The sequence below is a fragment of the Trichoderma gamsii genome (assembly GCF_001481775.2).
Source record: "Trichoderma gamsii strain T6085 chromosome Unknown Scaffold_4.2, whole genome shotgun sequence".
Lineage (NCBI taxonomy): Eukaryota > Fungi > Ascomycota > Sordariomycetes > Hypocreales > Hypocreaceae > Trichoderma > Trichoderma gamsii.
In genome coordinates this window covers 1,480,189-1,498,970 of record NW_020171341.1, presented here as the reverse complement: position 1 = coordinate 1,498,970, position 18,782 = coordinate 1,480,189, and the positions used below count along the sequence as shown (strand labels likewise).

The 18,782-nt window shown below is 48.0% G+C and overlaps 4 protein-coding genes across 4 annotated transcripts; 3 read left to right on the top strand and 1 right to left on the bottom strand.

Annotated features, from left to right (window-relative positions):
* Positions 1-462: 462 nt before the first annotated feature.
* TGAM01_v201903 (hypothetical protein) lies at positions 463-3,020 on the top strand (the record flags this gene model as incomplete). The annotated part of the gene is made up of 3 exons (XM_024548872.1): positions 463-1,566; positions 1,634-2,370; positions 2,447-3,020. The coding sequence occupies 3 exons, from the start codon at positions 463-465 to the stop codon at positions 3,018-3,020; spliced, it is 2,415 nt and encodes an 804-aa protein (XP_024406483.1).
* A 1,823-nt stretch (positions 3,021-4,843) lies between these two features.
* TGAM01_v201902 (hypothetical protein) lies at positions 4,844-6,571 on the top strand (the record flags this gene model as incomplete). The annotated part of the gene is made up of 5 exons (XM_018810915.1): positions 4,844-4,921; positions 4,972-5,454; positions 5,513-5,934; positions 6,003-6,217; positions 6,303-6,571. The coding sequence occupies 5 exons, from the start codon at positions 4,844-4,846 to the stop codon at positions 6,569-6,571; spliced, it is 1,467 nt and encodes a 488-aa protein (XP_018655865.1).
* A 2,686-nt stretch (positions 6,572-9,257) lies between these two features.
* TGAM01_v201901 (hypothetical protein) lies at positions 9,258-13,991 on the bottom strand (the record flags this gene model as incomplete). The annotated part of the gene is made up of 4 exons (XM_024548871.1): positions 9,258-10,082; positions 10,193-11,107; positions 11,342-13,297; positions 13,362-13,991. 4 exons carry the CDS (start codon positions 13,989-13,991, stop codon positions 9,258-9,260), a joined length of 4,326 nt encoding a protein of 1,441 aa, XP_024406482.1.
* A 4,040-nt stretch (positions 13,992-18,031) lies between these two features.
* Positions 18,032-18,580, top strand: TGAM01_v201900 (hypothetical protein; the record flags this gene model as incomplete). The annotated part of the gene is made up of 4 exons (XM_018810918.1): positions 18,032-18,088; positions 18,168-18,262; positions 18,333-18,386; positions 18,454-18,580. The coding sequence occupies 4 exons, from the start codon at positions 18,032-18,034 to the stop codon at positions 18,578-18,580; spliced, it is 333 nt and encodes a 110-aa protein (XP_018655868.1).
* Between the last annotated feature and the right edge of the window lie 202 nt (positions 18,581-18,782).

The following is an 18,782-nucleotide window of genomic DNA, read 5'->3' as shown; positions in this document are numbered from 1 at the left end:
ATAATACGCCTTCTTATTGATCGGCTGCTCTCTGACTACTAGGTGGGTAGGCAGATAGATGACTATAAAAGACGCTGTGGGCCAGTATCAAGGCTGCTTGAATACTTGATCTTTTGCTAATTCCCCCAGTATCGCGTGATGGTAGAACCAGCATCTCTTTTGCCTTATTGATTTCGATTGGCTTTGATTCTCAGCCTTGGGTCAATGACCTGCACTACCCAGCCTGTTATAATACGTCAGTACTTGGTATGGTGATTGAGGTTGGTACTCTTGCCTGGATTTCTTCTGTCCATCAGCTCTGTTGTCACCTAAGCATCCAGCCATATTCGCAGTAACCTCTAATAATCACTCTGAGTCACTTCTGCCTTAATTCGGCCAGATTAAAGCAAACAATTGGAGATTTCGTTCTGGTTTTGATTCCCAAGGTACCTGTGCTACTTCGTGGCTTGCTATCTCGCTTTCATGAAATCTGCTAACATGATACGAAGAGCAAACGTGATGGCTTACACTTCTCGGCCCTCCTCTCAGATGGCTGCCATCTTCAGCTGTGACAAGTGCTCCGAGGCATACGCAAGCCCCGCAGACCTGGACCATCACCGCCAAATCCACGACTTCAACCACCATCCCAGTCGATTTGCTAGCCCAGTCGACGAATCCAGATCCAGGTCGATGACTGCTGGCCAAGCTCGCGTCGAGCCAGCTGTCGTAACTTCGGTCGTTACCACGCGCTGTTTCTTCTTTTGTTCCACATGTAATACTCGAGTTGGATCTCCTTCCTGTCTGATAAGGCACAACGAACAATATCATCAGTCAGCAAGCAGTGGAAGGGAGAACGGTATGCCTGAAGGCCATATGCCTCAGCCTTCCCGTGAGGTACCAAGTCCAGAGCCATCTTGGAACCCTGGTTCGGCTTTCGGACCGCCTACATCTTGGGAACAAGGAGTGCAGATGCAGAGCGCACCACCAGCCAATTATTCGCCTATCGGTCCTGACCACCCTTCCAACCCTCCCCCAAATATTGTTGCTACTGTGTTCAATCCGCAGTATGTGGCTCATATGCCGCCCATTCCAGCATCAAATGCAAGCCAAGCAAGTGATGTGAGCTGGATTGACTTTCTGGTTCCCATCGAGGGACGCGAGCCTTACAACCAAATTGTTGAGTATGAGGACCCCAACTTTCCTCCTTCAATTGACCAGTTCTGGCCGAGGCTTGTTGATATACATCTCAGTGGCTACCATTTTGCAGGCGAAGTGCTAGCAGCATCCCAGGAAAGCCTAAGGCTCTTTTTCGAAGCAGGTGGTGTTCCACGTGTGTATGAAGCAGTTGAAGCACAAGCGCCATTTCTCCCCGCCATGAACCTTTTAAATCAGCTTTGTGCCAACTACTTTGCCTATTGGCAATCAAAACAACCGGCCCTTCACTTTGCTTCATGGAATTTCATTGATTGCCCCATGGCGCTGGTCAGCTCAATGGCTTGCGTTGGCTCGATCATCACTCAAGACAGTGAAGTCCTACAGCAAGCGAGTTACATCAATGAACAATGTATCTCGGAAATCAACCGTTTGGTAAGTCAAAACATTCCTCGTGTGGCTTGACTTCCTCTTACAGGCACGACATGCTAACGCCTAGCAGACTGAAAGTTTACAATATACAGACATCGAATATATAGCTGCGCTATGCATTCACCAAACATATTTGATTGGATCTGGCCACGAACAAATTCATCAACATGCGGACAGAGTTCGCAGCTACATGATTCAGGGTCTACAAGCTCAGAACCTGCTCGGTCCCAATCTCTTTGATCCCGTCGACATATTGCCTCTGTCTTGCTTGACTGCTGATGCAGTAGACACGGAGTGGCGCGCATGGGTAAACCAAGAGCAAAAGCTCAGAGTGGCCTGGATGGTGTTTGAATACGACTGCAGTCTTTCACTCCTCACTGGGCGTCCTTGTGCTATAGCGCTGAGACATCTGCCCAAGGTTTTCCCCTGCGAGGATGCACTTTATAATGCTTCAAACGCGTATACTTGGTCTGAACTTGCTTCGAGAACCTCAAGCCTTCAGGGGCCAGAAGTTTCCAGCATCATAACCTTGACAATAAACAGACTCAACCTCCCTCATACAGCGTCTTCGTGGACCAAACGCCTTTGCGCGCATGTTTTCGAAAGGCTTCTGAGAGGTCTTTTGGATCCTGAACAGCAGATCGACACAATCGCCAGTGCCAGGGAAATCAACTTACATTTGATGTCTTCTCTCTCAGACATTCAGATGAAGCTACTTTGGAGTATCAGCTATTTGGGCAAGTCGGCCTCGATCTACAACCAGTCGCCCGCCACCCTTCATACCACAGGGGACGCTGATGATTATGGGTAAGTTTCTCTCTCGGCTTTTATCAGCCAAATTGTTCCGTCTCGTTCAGGTCCTCGCTAACCACACAATTGATAGCATGCTATCCACGTTCAAATTGACTCACCAATCCAATCACTTTAGCCTGTGCACTCGCATCATGTATGCGATAAGATTCATCACACTCGCAGCCATTTCGCCCCCGACGGATAGCCATCACGCAGAAGTACCTGCAATGCAACAAAGACTTCTTTTAGAATTCGCCAGCGTACCCTACCATGCTCGGCTCTACGTCTATAACGCGGGCCAGATGTTCAGAACTGCCAGAGAGAGTCTACTCGTCACGCCGGTCGACTACCTGCGCATTTTTACGGCCTATCTCGCCATTCTTGCATTCGTCAAATATGGCCCTTCTTCGAGATGTGACGTCCCCGGCGTCGACCCGTTTCATGCAGACGTGTTTCCATTCTTCCCCACTAGTAGCGACAGATGGCTCGAGTATGGCGGCCCGGCCACGGTCGGCGACTGTGGTGTGTTCTACCCCGGGTGCTCGACGGAGCTCATCATGCGGGATGCGAGCAGGGAACTCTGCAGCCCAGGTGGTTGGAAACTGAAGCGGAGGTATTATTGCGTTCTGGCTCGCTTTAACGCTCTTGAAGTGCGGCGCAGCTAATCAGCCATTGGGCTGGACTCCTGACAACACTCAGCGTGCGGGAACGAATCATCAAGGCCCTGCAGGCTCTTCTAAATTTAGAGCATGTGGTATGGCAAGATAGATTGTTAATACGGGAGATGCCATTCGTTCATTTTCACTTCTTGGGTATTCACTCTTTCTTTAGCTTCCTATTCTTGGACTTGGCACATTTGTTTGATGGAAATGGAGGGGATCTGTGCCCAAAATGGATCTCTACGGCGTGTCACACAGATACCATGCGTCAGTCTGAAAAAGCAAGCTAGTCATTTATTTTAGGTTCAATAGATTGCATATGCTGTTTTTGATTTATTCTAAGAATAACTGTATTGGCCTCACTAGGCGCCACCACGAACCCCATAGGCGATGCATTGACCTATACTGGGCTCCTTGATGAATTTCGAAACGATGCGGTGCTGTGGAGTACAGAACCAACAGTTGTGATCTCGATGGACGACCAAATCACCGATACCATTAGATGCACGTTTGATAATTGTTATACTTGTACAAGCGGCGAGTTGCCAGCAGAGAGTAAAAGCGCCCCTTTCAATCAAGGTTCCCGGCCACTATATATGAGTCTCTTCGACCTGAAGTCCCGTAGCAAGTCCTTGATATACAGCTAGCTTGGACTTGAAGCTCCTGTCGACTAGTTGCCCACCAATTTCTGACATGGACATGGTACTAGTGAATTATGAGCATCATTCATTCTTCAAGATTTGCTGATTGTGATCTTCTTGTCCAAAGAGGCGTGAGATGAATCATCGGCCAAGTACTTGAAGATTTTTTTTTTCTTTTTTTTTTGGATTCGCGTGTTAACGAATAAGGGATCGGGTTTCGCGATTCTCAATCCGTTTGCTATACGTAAATATAAAAGGCCGTAAAGACTCCGAGAATACTAGTATTTTCTTGCAATTGGTTGTTTGTACACAAGTTGAACTAATTTCTCACAATGTTCGAGCTTAAGAGTCTCGCGTTGAGCAATAACGCCAAATTCCGACATTGACTAGATACGAATCGTCTCTGGAATGTAGGCTAATACTCACAGCACTTGCTCAATGAACTATCTTCTTTTCGACCGCCATTGACGGAAAACGATAAAAAAATAGCCCCATGGGGGCATCAACAGTCCATCAGTAAGCACGATCGTGGACTCGATTCTTGCCCCTGTTCGCAGCACCCACCCGCCCTATATCCGGCCCTGTGGTCGGCCCTGCAGCTCGCCCCGCGGGGGAGTGGAGAGGCATTGAAGCGCTAAAATAGTTGAGCCGGACAGCCGTACTTGATGCCTGGCCACTGAAAGTTCAAGCTCCATGTCTGAATAAGAGGACGACCATCGTACAGCAGATTGGGTTGTGAGCATGGAGCTAAGATCGTAGCAGGACAGCATTGAACGGGAAAAAAACAACAAAGCAGCTTTTCAACAGCCAACTCCATCACTCGAGTATACATACATTTGCCTGTATGTGTCCATCTCCCCAGGCCCAACGTCTGACCGAAGCGGGGCCTTGATTGATTACCATCGACCGCATGGCAGTTCCCCGGAGCTGATTAAACGTCAACTCCACGCGGACCACCGAAACTAAGGAGAGAGGCCGAATGGTTTTGGGGCTAAACACACTCCACGGGCCGAATATCCCTGGTCTTCAATCGTGTCGTAGCCGCAAAGTTGAGGGCGGTGACGGATTCGCGAGGATGATTCTGCATTTATATCTGATGGTGTCTGCGTGAGAGGGCAGCTGAATTGTGTTTTGTCTCCTTCTGTGCCTTGTCCGAGTCCAGTCCAGTATAGAGAGAGCGCCAACACCATGAGACTCGCAGAATCATCCACGGCCACCGCGCTGGCTGCAGCTGCTGCCGTATCGGCGGCTTCATACGAAACATGCGTAAGATCCTCCCCTCACCATGCTGACAACACGATACTGACTGATCGCAGTGCACTCGCCTCGCCTCCGCGCTCGGCGACATCGTCACCACCACGCCCTTTGCCGCGACTGACTACTTCTCGATCCAGGAGTCGTCCCTTGTGCCGGCGTGTATCGTGCGACCGCGTTCCGCACAGGATGTTAGCAAGGCTGTGACGATCCTCACCTCGTCGCAATCGCGGGTGCCCGGATGCCAGTTCGCCGTCAAGGGCGGCGGCCACACACCGGCTGGAGGCGCCGCCAACATCCAGGGCGGCGTCACCATCGACATGAAGTATCTGAACACGACGGTGCTGAGCAAGGACAAGGCCTCAGTGGCCGTCGGGGCTGGCGCCGTCTGGAACGATGTTTTCGGCTACCTAGGCAATTTCAATCTTGCTGCTGCTGGCGGAAGAAACGGCGGCGTTGGTGTGGGCGGGCTGCTCCTGGGTGGTGGCATCTCGCATTTCTCGCCGCGTGTTGGATGGGCGTGTGATGGTGTTGTTGAGTTTGAGGTATCTACAGTCTTGTTTGTTTCGTCGCCCGTCTCCCGCTCTCTAACCTGCCAGCCAGGTCGTCCTCGCAAACGGCACCCTCGCGACAGTCTCCGCGACCAGCCACCCCGACCTGTATCGCGCCCTCAAGGGAGGGGGAAACAATTTTGGCGTCGTAACGCGCTATGAGCTGGCGACGTTTGCGCAGGGCAACATGTCGGTCAACACCATCTCGTACGACGTATCCCAGGTCGGCGCCGTATTCGACGCCTTCACCGACATCGCCGCCTCGCCAAACTTCGACCCCTACGTGTCCCTCCAGGCGGATCTGCTGTTCTCCTCGGCGGCCAAGGCGTGGTCGGTGACCGGCTCAGCCAGCTACACCAAGCCCGTGCTTCACCCGGCGGTGTTCAGCGGCCTCGAGGCCGTGCCAAGCATCTCCAACACCTCCGAGATCACGGCCGTGGCTGCGCTGGCTGCGGAGGCTCCCACTCCACCACTGTAAGTTGACTGGCGCAATTGCTATAACGAAAAGAACGACTGTGTCTAATGCGGGCTTTGGTGGGTAGGAACTGGTTCTTCGCCACGCTAACCTTTGGCACATCGAGCGAGGCCATGCTGGGCATTTTCAATGCTCTCAATGAATCCATTTACAACTTCAATCCTGCCGGCGGAATCACGTGGAGCTTTGCTTTTGAGCCTCTTCCATCTGTGATGCTTTCACATTCCGCTGCCACCGGTGGAAATGTTCTCGGGGTAGAGTCCAAGGATGGCAATGGCGTTAGTAAGTTGTTTCGTTCCGGAATCTTCTCGTGCAATGTGCTTGTACTTGCGCTATACTTGCCCATAGGTCTGACTGACATCAACAGTCCTTCTCATCTCTGCTCTCTGGCCGAACTCGACCTCCAACGACTCCATTTACCGAAAAGGCCGAGACGCCTTTACGGCTGTTAAGACGGTCGCTGAGCAGAAAGGAGTGCTGCGCAAGTTTGAGTATCTAAACTACGCAGGTCCGCATCAGACACCGCTGGCGTCTTATGGAGCTGACAACTTGAACTTCCTCCGCCAGATCAGCAAAAAGTATGACCCGACCGGAGTTTTCCAGAGCAAGGTGTCTGGTGGCTTCAAGTTGTGGTAAGAGTATAAATGCCCCGGGACGAATGGCACGACTGTTAGTTACCAACTGAGGCAGCCAACGGGACGGAATTTGCCATGCAAGACAGACTACATGTACTCAGTAAGTCGCAGGGTCGGTATGAGGGCCGTACACGTTTATTAATAGTACTGGAGAGATCCCATAATGAGCTAGAGTAACAGAGATCTGTTTACTGGAGATAGAAGCTGCAGTTGGAGCTTTATCCAAGGGCCTCTTTCGAGATACGCTTTCTGCCTTGTTATGCACCTGAAGATACATAGCTACACGTGATTATTTGGGAAATTGAGAGAGGATGGTTCGAACAGACCAATACGTAGCATAAAAAGCAATAGTCGCACTAGGCTGCATATGTGGTCCGTGTGGAAAGGCTTCCTGTTAACCTGACAATCGGACATTTATCTCGGTTTCCATTGTCCAATACACAGTTATATTCTTACGACTTATGCACCATTGAAAGAGAAAAAAGATAATGGTTGCAGTTTATACTTACTTGGCCAAAAAATTGGTCGGCCAAGCAATGCCTCTAGCCAAGACGCTTGGCTGATACACGCTTGAACCACCATGCAGTCATCTCAATAAGCACTCTTTACTTTACAATACACACAGACCGTTATTCACACCTATTCCTCCAGGAAAGACTCTTAATTATTTCTTCATAAACTGCAACCAGAGGCAATCCTACAATCAATTCTAAGAAACCTCATTAACATCATCTTTACAAAACCCATCTCTCCCCCTCCCAATCTTGTCCTCCACCACCACAACAGCAAACACTCCACAACAACCAAAAAGAAATAAAACATTCTTCCAAGAATGCGTTTCTCAATCCTCCTGGCCATCATTCCCCTGGCTATTGCCGTAAGTCACAAAACCTGTCCAAAGTTCAAATCTTGTTCAACCATATTTTTTCCCCCACTCACTCACCTTCTCCAGATCCCTTTGACAGCCCGCTACGAGGGCAATGAGCAAGAGGCTCTCAATGAGTGCAATGCCTGGAGGGCACACTGTTTTATGTCCAAATACACCGACCCCGAATTCACCGCATGCGTTAAGAAGTGGCAGGATTGTATGAACGGTGCGAGCTATGACACGCCTTACTGATGTAAATGGCCAAACGGGAATCATCCTCCCGAGTTCAATAATTAAAGGGCTTCAGTGATTAATAGCTAGGTAGTTGTAGGAATCTTTACAATTCTATTTCCTAACTTAAGTGATGATTTTGCTGTAATCTCTCATGGCATGCTGTATAAAAGACATTTGGCTGACGCTTCGACAACAAGATCCAGGCGTTCGTCTACGCCCGGTTAGCTCAATCGGTAGAGCGTGAGACTCTTAAGAGGGACACACGTTCTGATATCTCAAGGTTGCGGGTTCGACCCCCGCATTGGGCTTTTCCTATCCAAATTCAAAAGATTGAGACGGCGAACGCCAATTTTTTTTGCTCTTTTCCTGTGTCATGTCTTTTTTTTTTTCTTTCTCGGAATGTGGATTTCATGTCTGGGTCTCTGGTCGGCGCTACAGCCTCTTTGGTTCTTAGCAGCCAACCTGATTGGCCGCAGCCTGGACTAGCGCGATAACTCGGCGAGGCCTCAAAACAAATTACGCCACCACCATAGAAAAAAAAAAGAACTAAAAAAAGTTTTACTGCATGAATAAAAAGTGTGGCATTCGCCGCTTCAATCTTTTGAATTTGGATAGGAAAAGCCCAATGCGGGGGTCGAACCCGCAACCTTGAGATATCAGAACGTGTGTCCCTCTTAAGAGTCTCACGCTCTACCGATTGAGCTAACCGGGCCATTGGCGAATGCCCGATTTTGTTGTCTGGTCTTTGCAATATCTGTCTCTATACATGTATACCATCACGGACCTTGGCCGACGGGAAACGCTTCAAACTTGCATGCAGTGCATGGCCCATGGCTTATTCACAGCATCATGATATAATGAGGAGCAATGAAATGCTCGCTGACGTTTATTAGCGCAGAACTGAGCTTGTAGGTACGGCAACTGGAGCGGGTGCACGTAAGCTCGTCGGAGAAGCAGGACTTGGAAAGTCTCCGTGTCGCTACTGAGGTATCACCACGGCTGCTATCATGTAGCATCTATCTCGTCAAAGAAATATTTTTGTCAGCTAGAGTTGTTGCAATTTAAACTGAATTGTGATCAATGAAAGCTGTGTAGTCATAGAGAAATCGCCGGCTTCTACACAGCGAGGACGTCCAGTTCTAGGGCGTGCTACCAGTTCCCATGTGAGTTGGGGAGTTTCGAGCCACCTGACTTCACATTCTCGCCTGCTCAACGTCCCACCTTCTTCTATAATGTCCACTACAATGAGCCTGTCCATCTTTGATATCTTCGAAAGACCGGATAGTTTAGCTTCTCGGGTCATTTGAGAGCAGGGTGTCAGGTGCTCGATGCTGAACGTGTGTTTCCATGTGAGATAATCAGGGAGGTCCACGCGAAATCACAGATCGTTTACCATCATACATACCATCTTAATGCAAGTACAAATGAGTTTGAAATAGTAATAGTAGCCAGTAGCAGCCTGTGCTATAGCTGGAGTGCTGGATGGGGCACTAGCGTTATTGTGGGTGATGTGTAAAGTTGAGAAATGTGCTGATCGTGAGAATTGCCTCTTTTTCCTTTGTGGATCTTGACATTCAGCAACCATCTATACTGAGTATCCATCTCCATCGGAGAATTCCAGCATCAAGACACGGCCTGAGTCGCATCCTATACCAACCGTCGATCCTTTGATAGCAAAAGCTGTCGGTCGATAGTCCACGGGGAGCCAAAGTAACGGCTTGCCATCTCTTGTAATCCACGAACCGGCTTTATCTCTGCCATAGCCTGTGAAAGGTACAGAAATGTCCGATCCTGAATCATTGACGACTGCATCTGAATCCAAATCTAGAATCCCAAAGCTGGTTTGGAGGTTGGACGCATTCTCCTCATCAAAGGACAGTTGAGTAGCTATACCAACAGGCAGCGTCCGTATGCAAACACCTGTAGCTGTATCCCAGATCTTGACTGTCTTGTCATTTGACCAGGAAGCCACCTGCCTCTCATCCCTTAAGAAAGTCACTGACATTACAGGGGCATTATGACCTTCAAGTGTCTGGACGCATAAGCCTGTGGCTATATCCCAGACCTTGACTGTCTTATCATCAGATCCTGAAACAAGCTGTGTGCCATCTCTTTTAAAAGCCACTGATTGTACCCAGTCCCTATGGCCCTCAAGTGTCCGGATACATCTACCTGCAGTGATATCCCAGATCTTGACTGTTTTATCAGTGGATCCTGATGCCACCTGCTTCCCATCTCTTGAGAAAGCCACTGATCGCACCCGCTTATCATGGCCCTTGAGCGTCTGAATACATTCACCTTTAGTTATATCCCAGATCTTGACCAACTCGTCATCTGACCCTGAAGCTACGTGCTTCCCATCTCCTGAGAAAGTCACTGATGTTACCCAGTCGCTGTGGCCCTTGAGCGTCTGAACACATTCAGCCTTAGTTATATCCCAGATCTTGACTGTTTCATCAGCTGATCCTGATGCCACCTGCTTCCCATCTTTTGAGAAAGTCACTGACTTGACACAGTCACTGTGTGGCCTTTGGGCATCCGGATATCTATGTCTGCAGCTATATCCCAGATTCTGACTGTCCTGTCATAAGACCCTGAGGCCAGCTTGTTATTTGCCAGGGCGGCCAAAGATGTCACCGAGTCAGTATGGCCCTCAAGCGTCTGAATGCATACACCTGTAGCTGTATCCCAGATTCTGATTGTGTTGTCGTGTGATCCCGAGGCCAATCTGTTATCTGCTAAAGCAATTATAGACGTCACCCAGGTATTGCTGGCTTCAAGTGTCTGAATGCATGCACCTGTAGCTAAATCCCAAATTCCGATTGTTCTGTCGCCTGATGCTGAGGCCAGCTTGTTATTTGCCAAGGCGGTAACAGATGTTATCGACTGACTATGGCCCTCAAGGGTCTCAATGCATGTATAATCAGCTACATCCCAGATTTTAATTGTCCCATTACTGAATCCCGAGGCTAACCTGTTGCCTTTGAGAACAGTTACGGATGTTACCGGGCCATAATTGCTCTCAAGCGTCTGAATGGATTTGCTATCAGCCATGTCCCAGAATTTTATTGCGCCATCAAGCGATGCCGAGGCCAGCTTGTTGTCTGCCAGCAAGGTCATGGACATGACCGCGTCTTTGTGGCCTTTAAGCGTCTGAATGCATGCGCCAGTAGCTGCATTCCAGGTCTTCATTGCGCCATTACGCGATCCTGAAGCTAGCTTATCATTTTCAAAAAATAATAATGAATTTATGCCAGAATTATGACCAGGAAGCGTGTGGAGGCACGCGCCGGTAGCCATATCCCAGATCTTGATCGTGCCATCATCTGATCCCGTAGCCAGCGCGTTATCTCCTGAAAAGGCAATGCAATTAACTTCAGAGCTATGACCTTCAATAATTTGCAAACAGGGACTCCAAATATCGTCCATCATAAGCTTAGTGTGTATCCAAGAAGGAAAATTTTGACGAAATGTTTGCCGAACTACGCTCTGTACGGGGCTAAATACAAGCGTAGAATAAATTTGAAGCGGTGCATTCTCAATACACCTGATAGAATATAGGATAAATCGGTATCCGTCGTGTAGAAACCGAACCAACTCTGTTTGAGATAGCTGCGTCTAACATTGTAAGTTCATGGAAAACACAAGTGCTTATGATGATAGGCTAACCTTTAACAGATTTTCCAGTTTTGTTATTGAGATAACATTGTCCGATATCTTCTGCAGAAGGCTTAGAGCCTCGAGCCAATGAAGAAAATGCGTATGAAGAAACACAGAGACCGGTCCAGTGGCATCAAGGCAGTTTTGGTATGTAGAACTGCTATTATCAGATATACCGTTGCAGAGATGATCAATCCAATGGGCACAAGAGTACCGAATGGCAGCCAGAGGATCCGGATTCGGAATTTCAATCTCATCAATGTGCAACCCTGGATGTGGAAGGGCATAAATGTTCTTTTTCAGAATTAATGTCATAGCCCATAGCGAGTGAGAGAGGATCGTGTAATGAACTTCGGTATGGCCAGACGAGAATATTATGGGCTGAGTTGGCTTGTCCAGGATTAAATGGTCCTTTGCTGACTGATGGACAAAATAGACCGTGCAATCACGAACCGTCAGAAATGAGCCGCATTTTTTGACCAATCTTTCCATTGCTTCATCATTGATACGATTGCTGTCAAAGCCAGCTAATAACCTTAACTCTGCCAAGCTCAATGGCCGAGATGCTAGAGCCGCAACTGCAAGAATCCTTTTACAAAGGCTAGGAGTATCTCCCTTCAGCTTGTCAATATGATCCACCATGAGAGAGTAAAGACTCGTAAGGTCGCTTGGCATCTCCATAAGAATATTTAGAATATATAAAGGATCTTCGTACTCGGCATCTTGTCGATCTCGGAGATCTTTGACAACAAGGGCGACCCATAAAAAGGTGCCGTTGGCTTTTTGCTGCATTTGATGATGGATCTGATCTTTGATCGTTGGGTTGTTTTTTATTAGGTGGAGTCGTGATATCTCATGCTCGATATAAGCGTCAACAGCGCGTGATACTAGATCGGCGTTTACCTCAAGGCTGAGGCTGACTCTCTCAAGCCCTTCAGATTCAGCTAACTGGCGCTCAATTTCTGGCCAGTTTCGGCTCGAAAGAATCCACTTAACATGAGATGAAGCGGATAAATTCTCGACAACAAGGTCTAACAACTTGTCCCGGTCTGAAATACATTCATCAAGGGCGTCAATGAGTAGATAGGCGTGTGTCAGAGTCGGATCCCTCATCATGTCCGAAAATATTTCTGAAAGAGCAAACCATGAATTTCCTCCTATAAAAAGATCTTTACCAGATGCATCATATTTGTTGCGTATATGATGCATGAGCGTCGGCTGCTGGTCGACAAGCATAAACATCAGACCCCACAGAACAGCTTTAGCGTTGTTAATGCGCTGATCGGTGGCTTGACAGAAGAAGTAAGATATCAAGTCAGAAGAGGCTGACATCGTGCGCAACTCATTGGCAATCCCGCAGAGAAGCATGGTTTTACCCTTGCCCGGATCTCCTCTAATCCACAGCAGTCGTCTCTCTTCATCATCGCGCCACTGTTGGAACTCGTGATTATCCAAGATCCAGCGGTAAGATTGCTCCAGCAGACCACCCTTTGTGCTCTCAATGCGTTTCTTGTCGTAGCTCGGGTCGGTGATGCCCAAGTCTTTGAAACATTGTAAATCTTCCTTGACCGTTTTCTGTTTCACATAAGTGACAATCTGTTCAAGATTGGCATTCATTTTCTCTTTTTGATGCACGTCGGAGTCTTTGTAGAAAAGCGTTTCGGCTCTTTCGATCGCTTTGATATCGCCATCCCAATCGTCCAATTTAGCAATATCACGCAGGAAAACAAGCCCGCGATTCTTGTAGTAAGAACAAACGCTCTTCATCTGGTACAAGAGTAACGATTTATAGAGGCCGAGAAGCTGAGTCTCGAGCCCCCCTCTCATTTTGCAGAGATGGTTGTGGGCATCGGCGTTCTCTCTTAGGATGGCATCAGGTAGCTCCCAATACCACTCCATTCTCCGAATAACGTAGTCGATACCATCGCGATTGGCTTTGGTCGCACTCGTCGACTTATCAAAAATCTAAAACGTGTCCAGATTAGCCGATTAGACTCTCCTATTGTCTGAATAGGTATCTATACCTTACCTCTAATGCCACGCATACGCCAGTCCAGGCAAGTGCAGCTTGTGGGACAGTTTGGATCGCGGAACTAATGATTCTCTTGGCAGACAAAAGGGCTTGAACCCCTTTGTCGAGACTTTCTTTCATCTTCGTTTCTCGTTCTATCTTGGCCCATCCTGACGTAACAAGGGTTCTCATCTGGGCCCTTCTAGCACCTGGATCGTCTTGTGCAATTATATTCTCCTCGTCAACGTCGCTATCAGATGCCAAGTCTCGGTCGCGGAGATGACGAGACAGAATCCTTTCGTACGCTTGTACCAATGCGGCCTCACTCTCATTTTCCTTCAATTCGTCATAGGCTCGATCCCAGAGGTGTTCGGCCAAGCTTGCAGATTGATGCTGCGCAATGAGAGAGCTTGGCCGGGGACAAGGTTCCAGCTCGACTTGAGCGTTGCTAACCGCCAAAACAGGTGAGATTGGAGTCGGAGATGCATCTAAATTAGTCGAAGATGTCGTCGCCGGGAACACGTTGGAAACAGCGGGTGCGTCTGTCTGGTTGCCATCGCCCTGCTTCCTTTCCTCGAGCTGCTCGGAGGAACGATGACGCGGATGAAGCCTTTCTTTTAGACGGTCGAACCGTTCCCTTAGAGGCATGGCAATTGCTAGAAACGTAATAGAAGAAAAGCAGTGCAATGAATTGTCGTTTGGACGAAATGAGCAAAGCCAGTAGAGATAAGGCTCGTTCAATAATTAGCGTTGAATCAGCAGATGGATTATTTCTGCGGGGATGCTTTAGGCAACAGTTGGGCACAAGGCTGCATTCGCAAAAATGGTAGGAAAAGTTATTCAGCTCTTCGCCTGTATCACAGCACTCCGCTTGTAGGTTAATAAAGTAGGCAGTCGATATATAAGACCCATTACTATATTTATTATTATGTTTGTTTACACGTAGCTAAAAGTAGAGTCGTAATAGATAGGTGGTGGTGGTAGTAGCCATTTTATAGCTGGTGTATATATCTTCATCACCGTTTTCTTTCTTTCTAGGTACTTCTTCGCTTGTTCGTGTGTACGAGTGTACTTCACCATCAGTCACCCAATGTGAAGCTCCTATGCCGAGGCTGATTTGTTGACAAGCCGCGGAATTATTACTGCTGGTTCTGGGAGCGGCTGTGGCCGACAGGTCAGATCGACTCAGCATGTCCATTGCCAGCGATGATGCGTTGGAGCAACTAACATGAAATCAATACGTTGGTGGGCTCGCATAGGCCGAATCAATTCTCATCTATCAGACAGAACAAAACATTGATCCATGTTTGAGTCACCCGTTGCACTTTCATGATCACGAAGCGACGACTACGCGCAAAGTGTGCCAGCAAGTGAAACTATCACCATCGAGTCAGCTGTCGAGTCAAGCCGTCCATTGGCTCTGGCCACGACCAGTGCTGCCTCAGCTTCTTCGCAATTTAAGCCAAGATTCCCATCACCTGCCCCGCTACTCACTCGACCAAGACTCAGGCTACCCACGCTGCTTCTTCAAATGGCACAAACACCTCTACTTCAAAAGCAGCGACTTCGACGTCGACTTCAACTGCCAATGCTGGTCATGCCATAGGGGTTCGGTGGTGGCGGCTGCCGCAAGGATTGCAATCGGTGCAATTGCCATGCTGTAAAGCTCGGGAAGCCTGTGACGCGTTGGATATGTTGACGTCCTTCTAGAATTGTAATGTAATGTGATGGATTAGCCACGAACTCTTGTGGATTCATACCTGAGGATACCAGTGAAAACTCTTATCGCAATTCTTGTCTCTGGGTGTGCTGTGATGAAAAGTTTTGCGGTGCGATACCAGCGCTGATCAAGTGCTCAAATAGTAATCCGCTCAAAAAGAAAAACCTGGCATGCAATCTAATCTGCAATGCCAGCAGTACCAATTCCAATACAGTAGTCGTATCATCATCTTCTTCGCATCCAGGGCAAGCCCCAATGTGCAATGAAAAGGAAAAGAAGCCTGTCAGACGTCCATCAACACCCACCCTGCCCATGCGCCCGAAGGCAGACCACGAACAGGGTCGAGATCATCAAGAGAAAGACAACTCTCTATACAGTAGAAGCACAAGGCGACCACCGCCATCCTTGCGGACAGGGCGAGAGGACCAGAAAATTCACTCTTGGGTGTCGAGGATATACAATCATCAACCAGGGTGGATTCGATGGCTCTTTTGGGAACCAAAGCAAGAGACAAATACTATAGAAATGATTCTCCTAAAAAAGAAACGAACAGTTAGAACAAGGCTCGGAAGGATTGTGGCAGAGCACTAGGCATGTGCTGCAGGTAGGGGTGGCACATACTGAAGTATTGTCGACGTGAAGAAGAAAAGAAAAAGAAAATCGAAACAAACGAGCGGCGGGCGAAGATTTATAGCAGGTGGGTGGGCAGAACTTTTGGCGGGCGGTGAGCGACTGCCCCTCCACAAAAACAAGAAAAAGTTGCTTGATCGCCCTATAATTTGGACGGCAGAACGCGAACGCGAAACTGTACAGTAGCGGGTCCTCGTCAAGAAAACTCGCAGGCCTGGAAAAATGGAAAAAGGAAGAAGAAGAGAGCTGCTGCGGTGAGGCTGCTGCGGTGAGGCTGCCGCGATGCCTATAGAATCGCTGACATACAATATGATGCGACCTCCATTGGCTATTTCGCATGAATTTCCTTTCTTGTAAGCGAGCTCCAAGGCGGGTCAGCGCCGGCATGGCATCTTAGAAACATGCCTACAAGTATTTCCGACTGATAGGCTCATTGGGGAACTCGATTATCTTCCGCATCTCTCATTCCCTGCTCAAGCTCCCCATGGGATTCACCAAAAAGGCAAGTGTTTGGTTATAATTGAAATCATGCATACAAAAGACGCCTGTTCAAGGAAAAAAGAGGGGGCTGAAGAAACCGTCGACAAAGCATCTCCAGTACAGTAAGCCAGGTGGAAAAACTCCCGCAACCGCTATATCTCGCAGAATACAACATAAAACTGGCATTAATTGCGGCTCATATTCTGTTTGAGGCCATACCTGCCAAGTTCGATGGGAATGGGTATAGGAAAGCAACATTGGAGAGCCCTGGATTGTCGGTATGATCTGCAAAGCTTGCTGTTGACCATACCTGTATACATACTATTTCTTATACTTTACCCCAAGCATAATTCAGGAACAAGGTACTACTCTGTTTGGAATGCATATACACAATCGCTGTTGCCTGGTTTCAAGCCTGCTCTATATTTGTCCGTCTATTGCTGAATGCGATTTGGTCGATGCCACCTCATCATCTTACAGCCCAGCCCAGCATCTCCATATTACTTGGGAATCTAACCGAACAGAGATCGAACATAGTTCCACCATTGAGAGATGCAGTCTCACAGAGTATTCATTTGAGATAAACGACTGAAAGGCTAGGATACCGTCGGGTGTTTTCCCGCTTAGCTGGGAAACTTGGCAAGACGATTCAGTCAACTAGCTGTGCTTCCACTTATGCCCTCAGCTTCATTGCCATCAATTGACAGTACTAAGTTCTTAGTAAATGGAAGATTTTGTTCCACAAATGGCGCGTTCATGTATCTCTGAGACGCCACAATGTCATTACACTGAAGCCAGCGAATTCGATACTCAAATCTACCAATATTCTTTCTATTTCGGTCTATATTCTCCCGAACCTTCTGTATATGCTGTCTCGCATCTGCCGTGTGATTCCACACCTCTCCTGCAGCTTTATATTTCCAATCACTTGTTTGACTTCCAATGTCTCCTTCAGCCCAATCGGTCCGGCTGCCTCAACAAACCACAACGTACAGAAGATGCAGTGTCATACGGTTCTAGGCTACTAATCATCGAAATGCCATGGTGTAATGCCACCTATGAATAGTAATAAGCTACATTAAGGAGGTCAGAGTATAGTACAAGATTTGTACTAGAAACCACCCAGAACCACAAATCAAGCTTATTCCGGTAGGTGCCTATCATCAGCCCGCATCCCTGCAGCGGTTCAATTCGGCAGTTGGCTATTAGACTAGCTTGAGACGATAGTATGATCATCAGCACACAGCAAGTTTATCCTTCTTATGTAAAAGAATGTGATTGCTGGCCACTCAATGTTCTCTACTTCTCTTTCGCAGGAATGGAAAAGTACTCATACCAGATAGTCTACTAGTATCCAACCACTTGCACGTAATCATGACAAAAGGAGCGCATGTATCGTACTCTGTTTCATCCTTCCTATTTTGAATGCTAGTACAGCATCAGGGCGTAAGATGAACTATCTCATTCTGCACCTCAGATTACTATCCCGGAAACCCCGATCCGGTAAGAGCAATTCGGCATGTTTACCTTCTTTATACCTATTGCTTTCGGGGCCGGGGATCGGAATTATTCCCGCATTGCCAGAATGTAAGCATATACTAATAGTGTCAACAGTATGTGAATGCGCTAAACGCTATACGAGGATCTCCCTCCATGCTGCGGAAAGGCGGAGAGGCGGTTCGAAAGTCGGTAGGACAATCGCATGAGAGATGGAAACAAAGAGATGCATATAAAGACTGATCAACCGCCCATCCTCGAAACGTAAAAATCTCCTGTCGATCAACAGTTAGCTCTTCATTCAAATAACAAACAAAGAAACAATCCAATTCTCCTCCTTCTTCTTCTCCAAACCGCAAAAATGCAGTTCTCCGTCCTTTCTCTCATCTTCGCCAGCGTCGCCGCCGCTCAGAACGTGGTATGTTCCATCCCTAGTAGAAACAAGTTGAAGAAACAGGAGAGAGATGAACTGACAATCACAACCAACAATGCACCAGGCCACTCTCTACTCCGAGCCCAACTTCCAGGGCTCCACCTTCGACATCAGCGGTACTGACGATGCTCTTGGCGCCTGCAACACCGTCACCGGCTTGTAAGCTTCTCCGTTATCTTGTTCCCTTCTCCTTGTGATTCCATTCAAAAACTAACGCTCAACTCTCCAGCCCCATTGTCCAATCCATCAAGATCAAGGCCGGCCACGCCTGTGATTTCTACAAGTAAGTTCTAACAACATCCCCTCCACTCTACTTCGTTGATCAACAATACCAATCCCGTCTTCCTCAGCACTGCCGCCTGCGACATCCCCTACGCCGCCTACGACGCCGACACCGCCGAGACCAGAGTCTTCGGCGCCTTTTCCGCCTACTCGTGCGCCGTCGCCATCCCTGGCGGCCCATTCGGCGGCAACTAAGGAGATGCCGTCATCTTATCTCGTGTACATAAAAGAGAAGAAAGACATCTAGGAGGCTAAGAGCACCTCATCTCTGTATATAGATTAAATAACGAGAAATGACATGATGATTCTTTCGAATGCTGCCCTTGGTAGCACTCCTTGAGAATTGCTATGAACTGAAGATTTATAGGTAAATGTATAATGTATTGTACTCTATCCA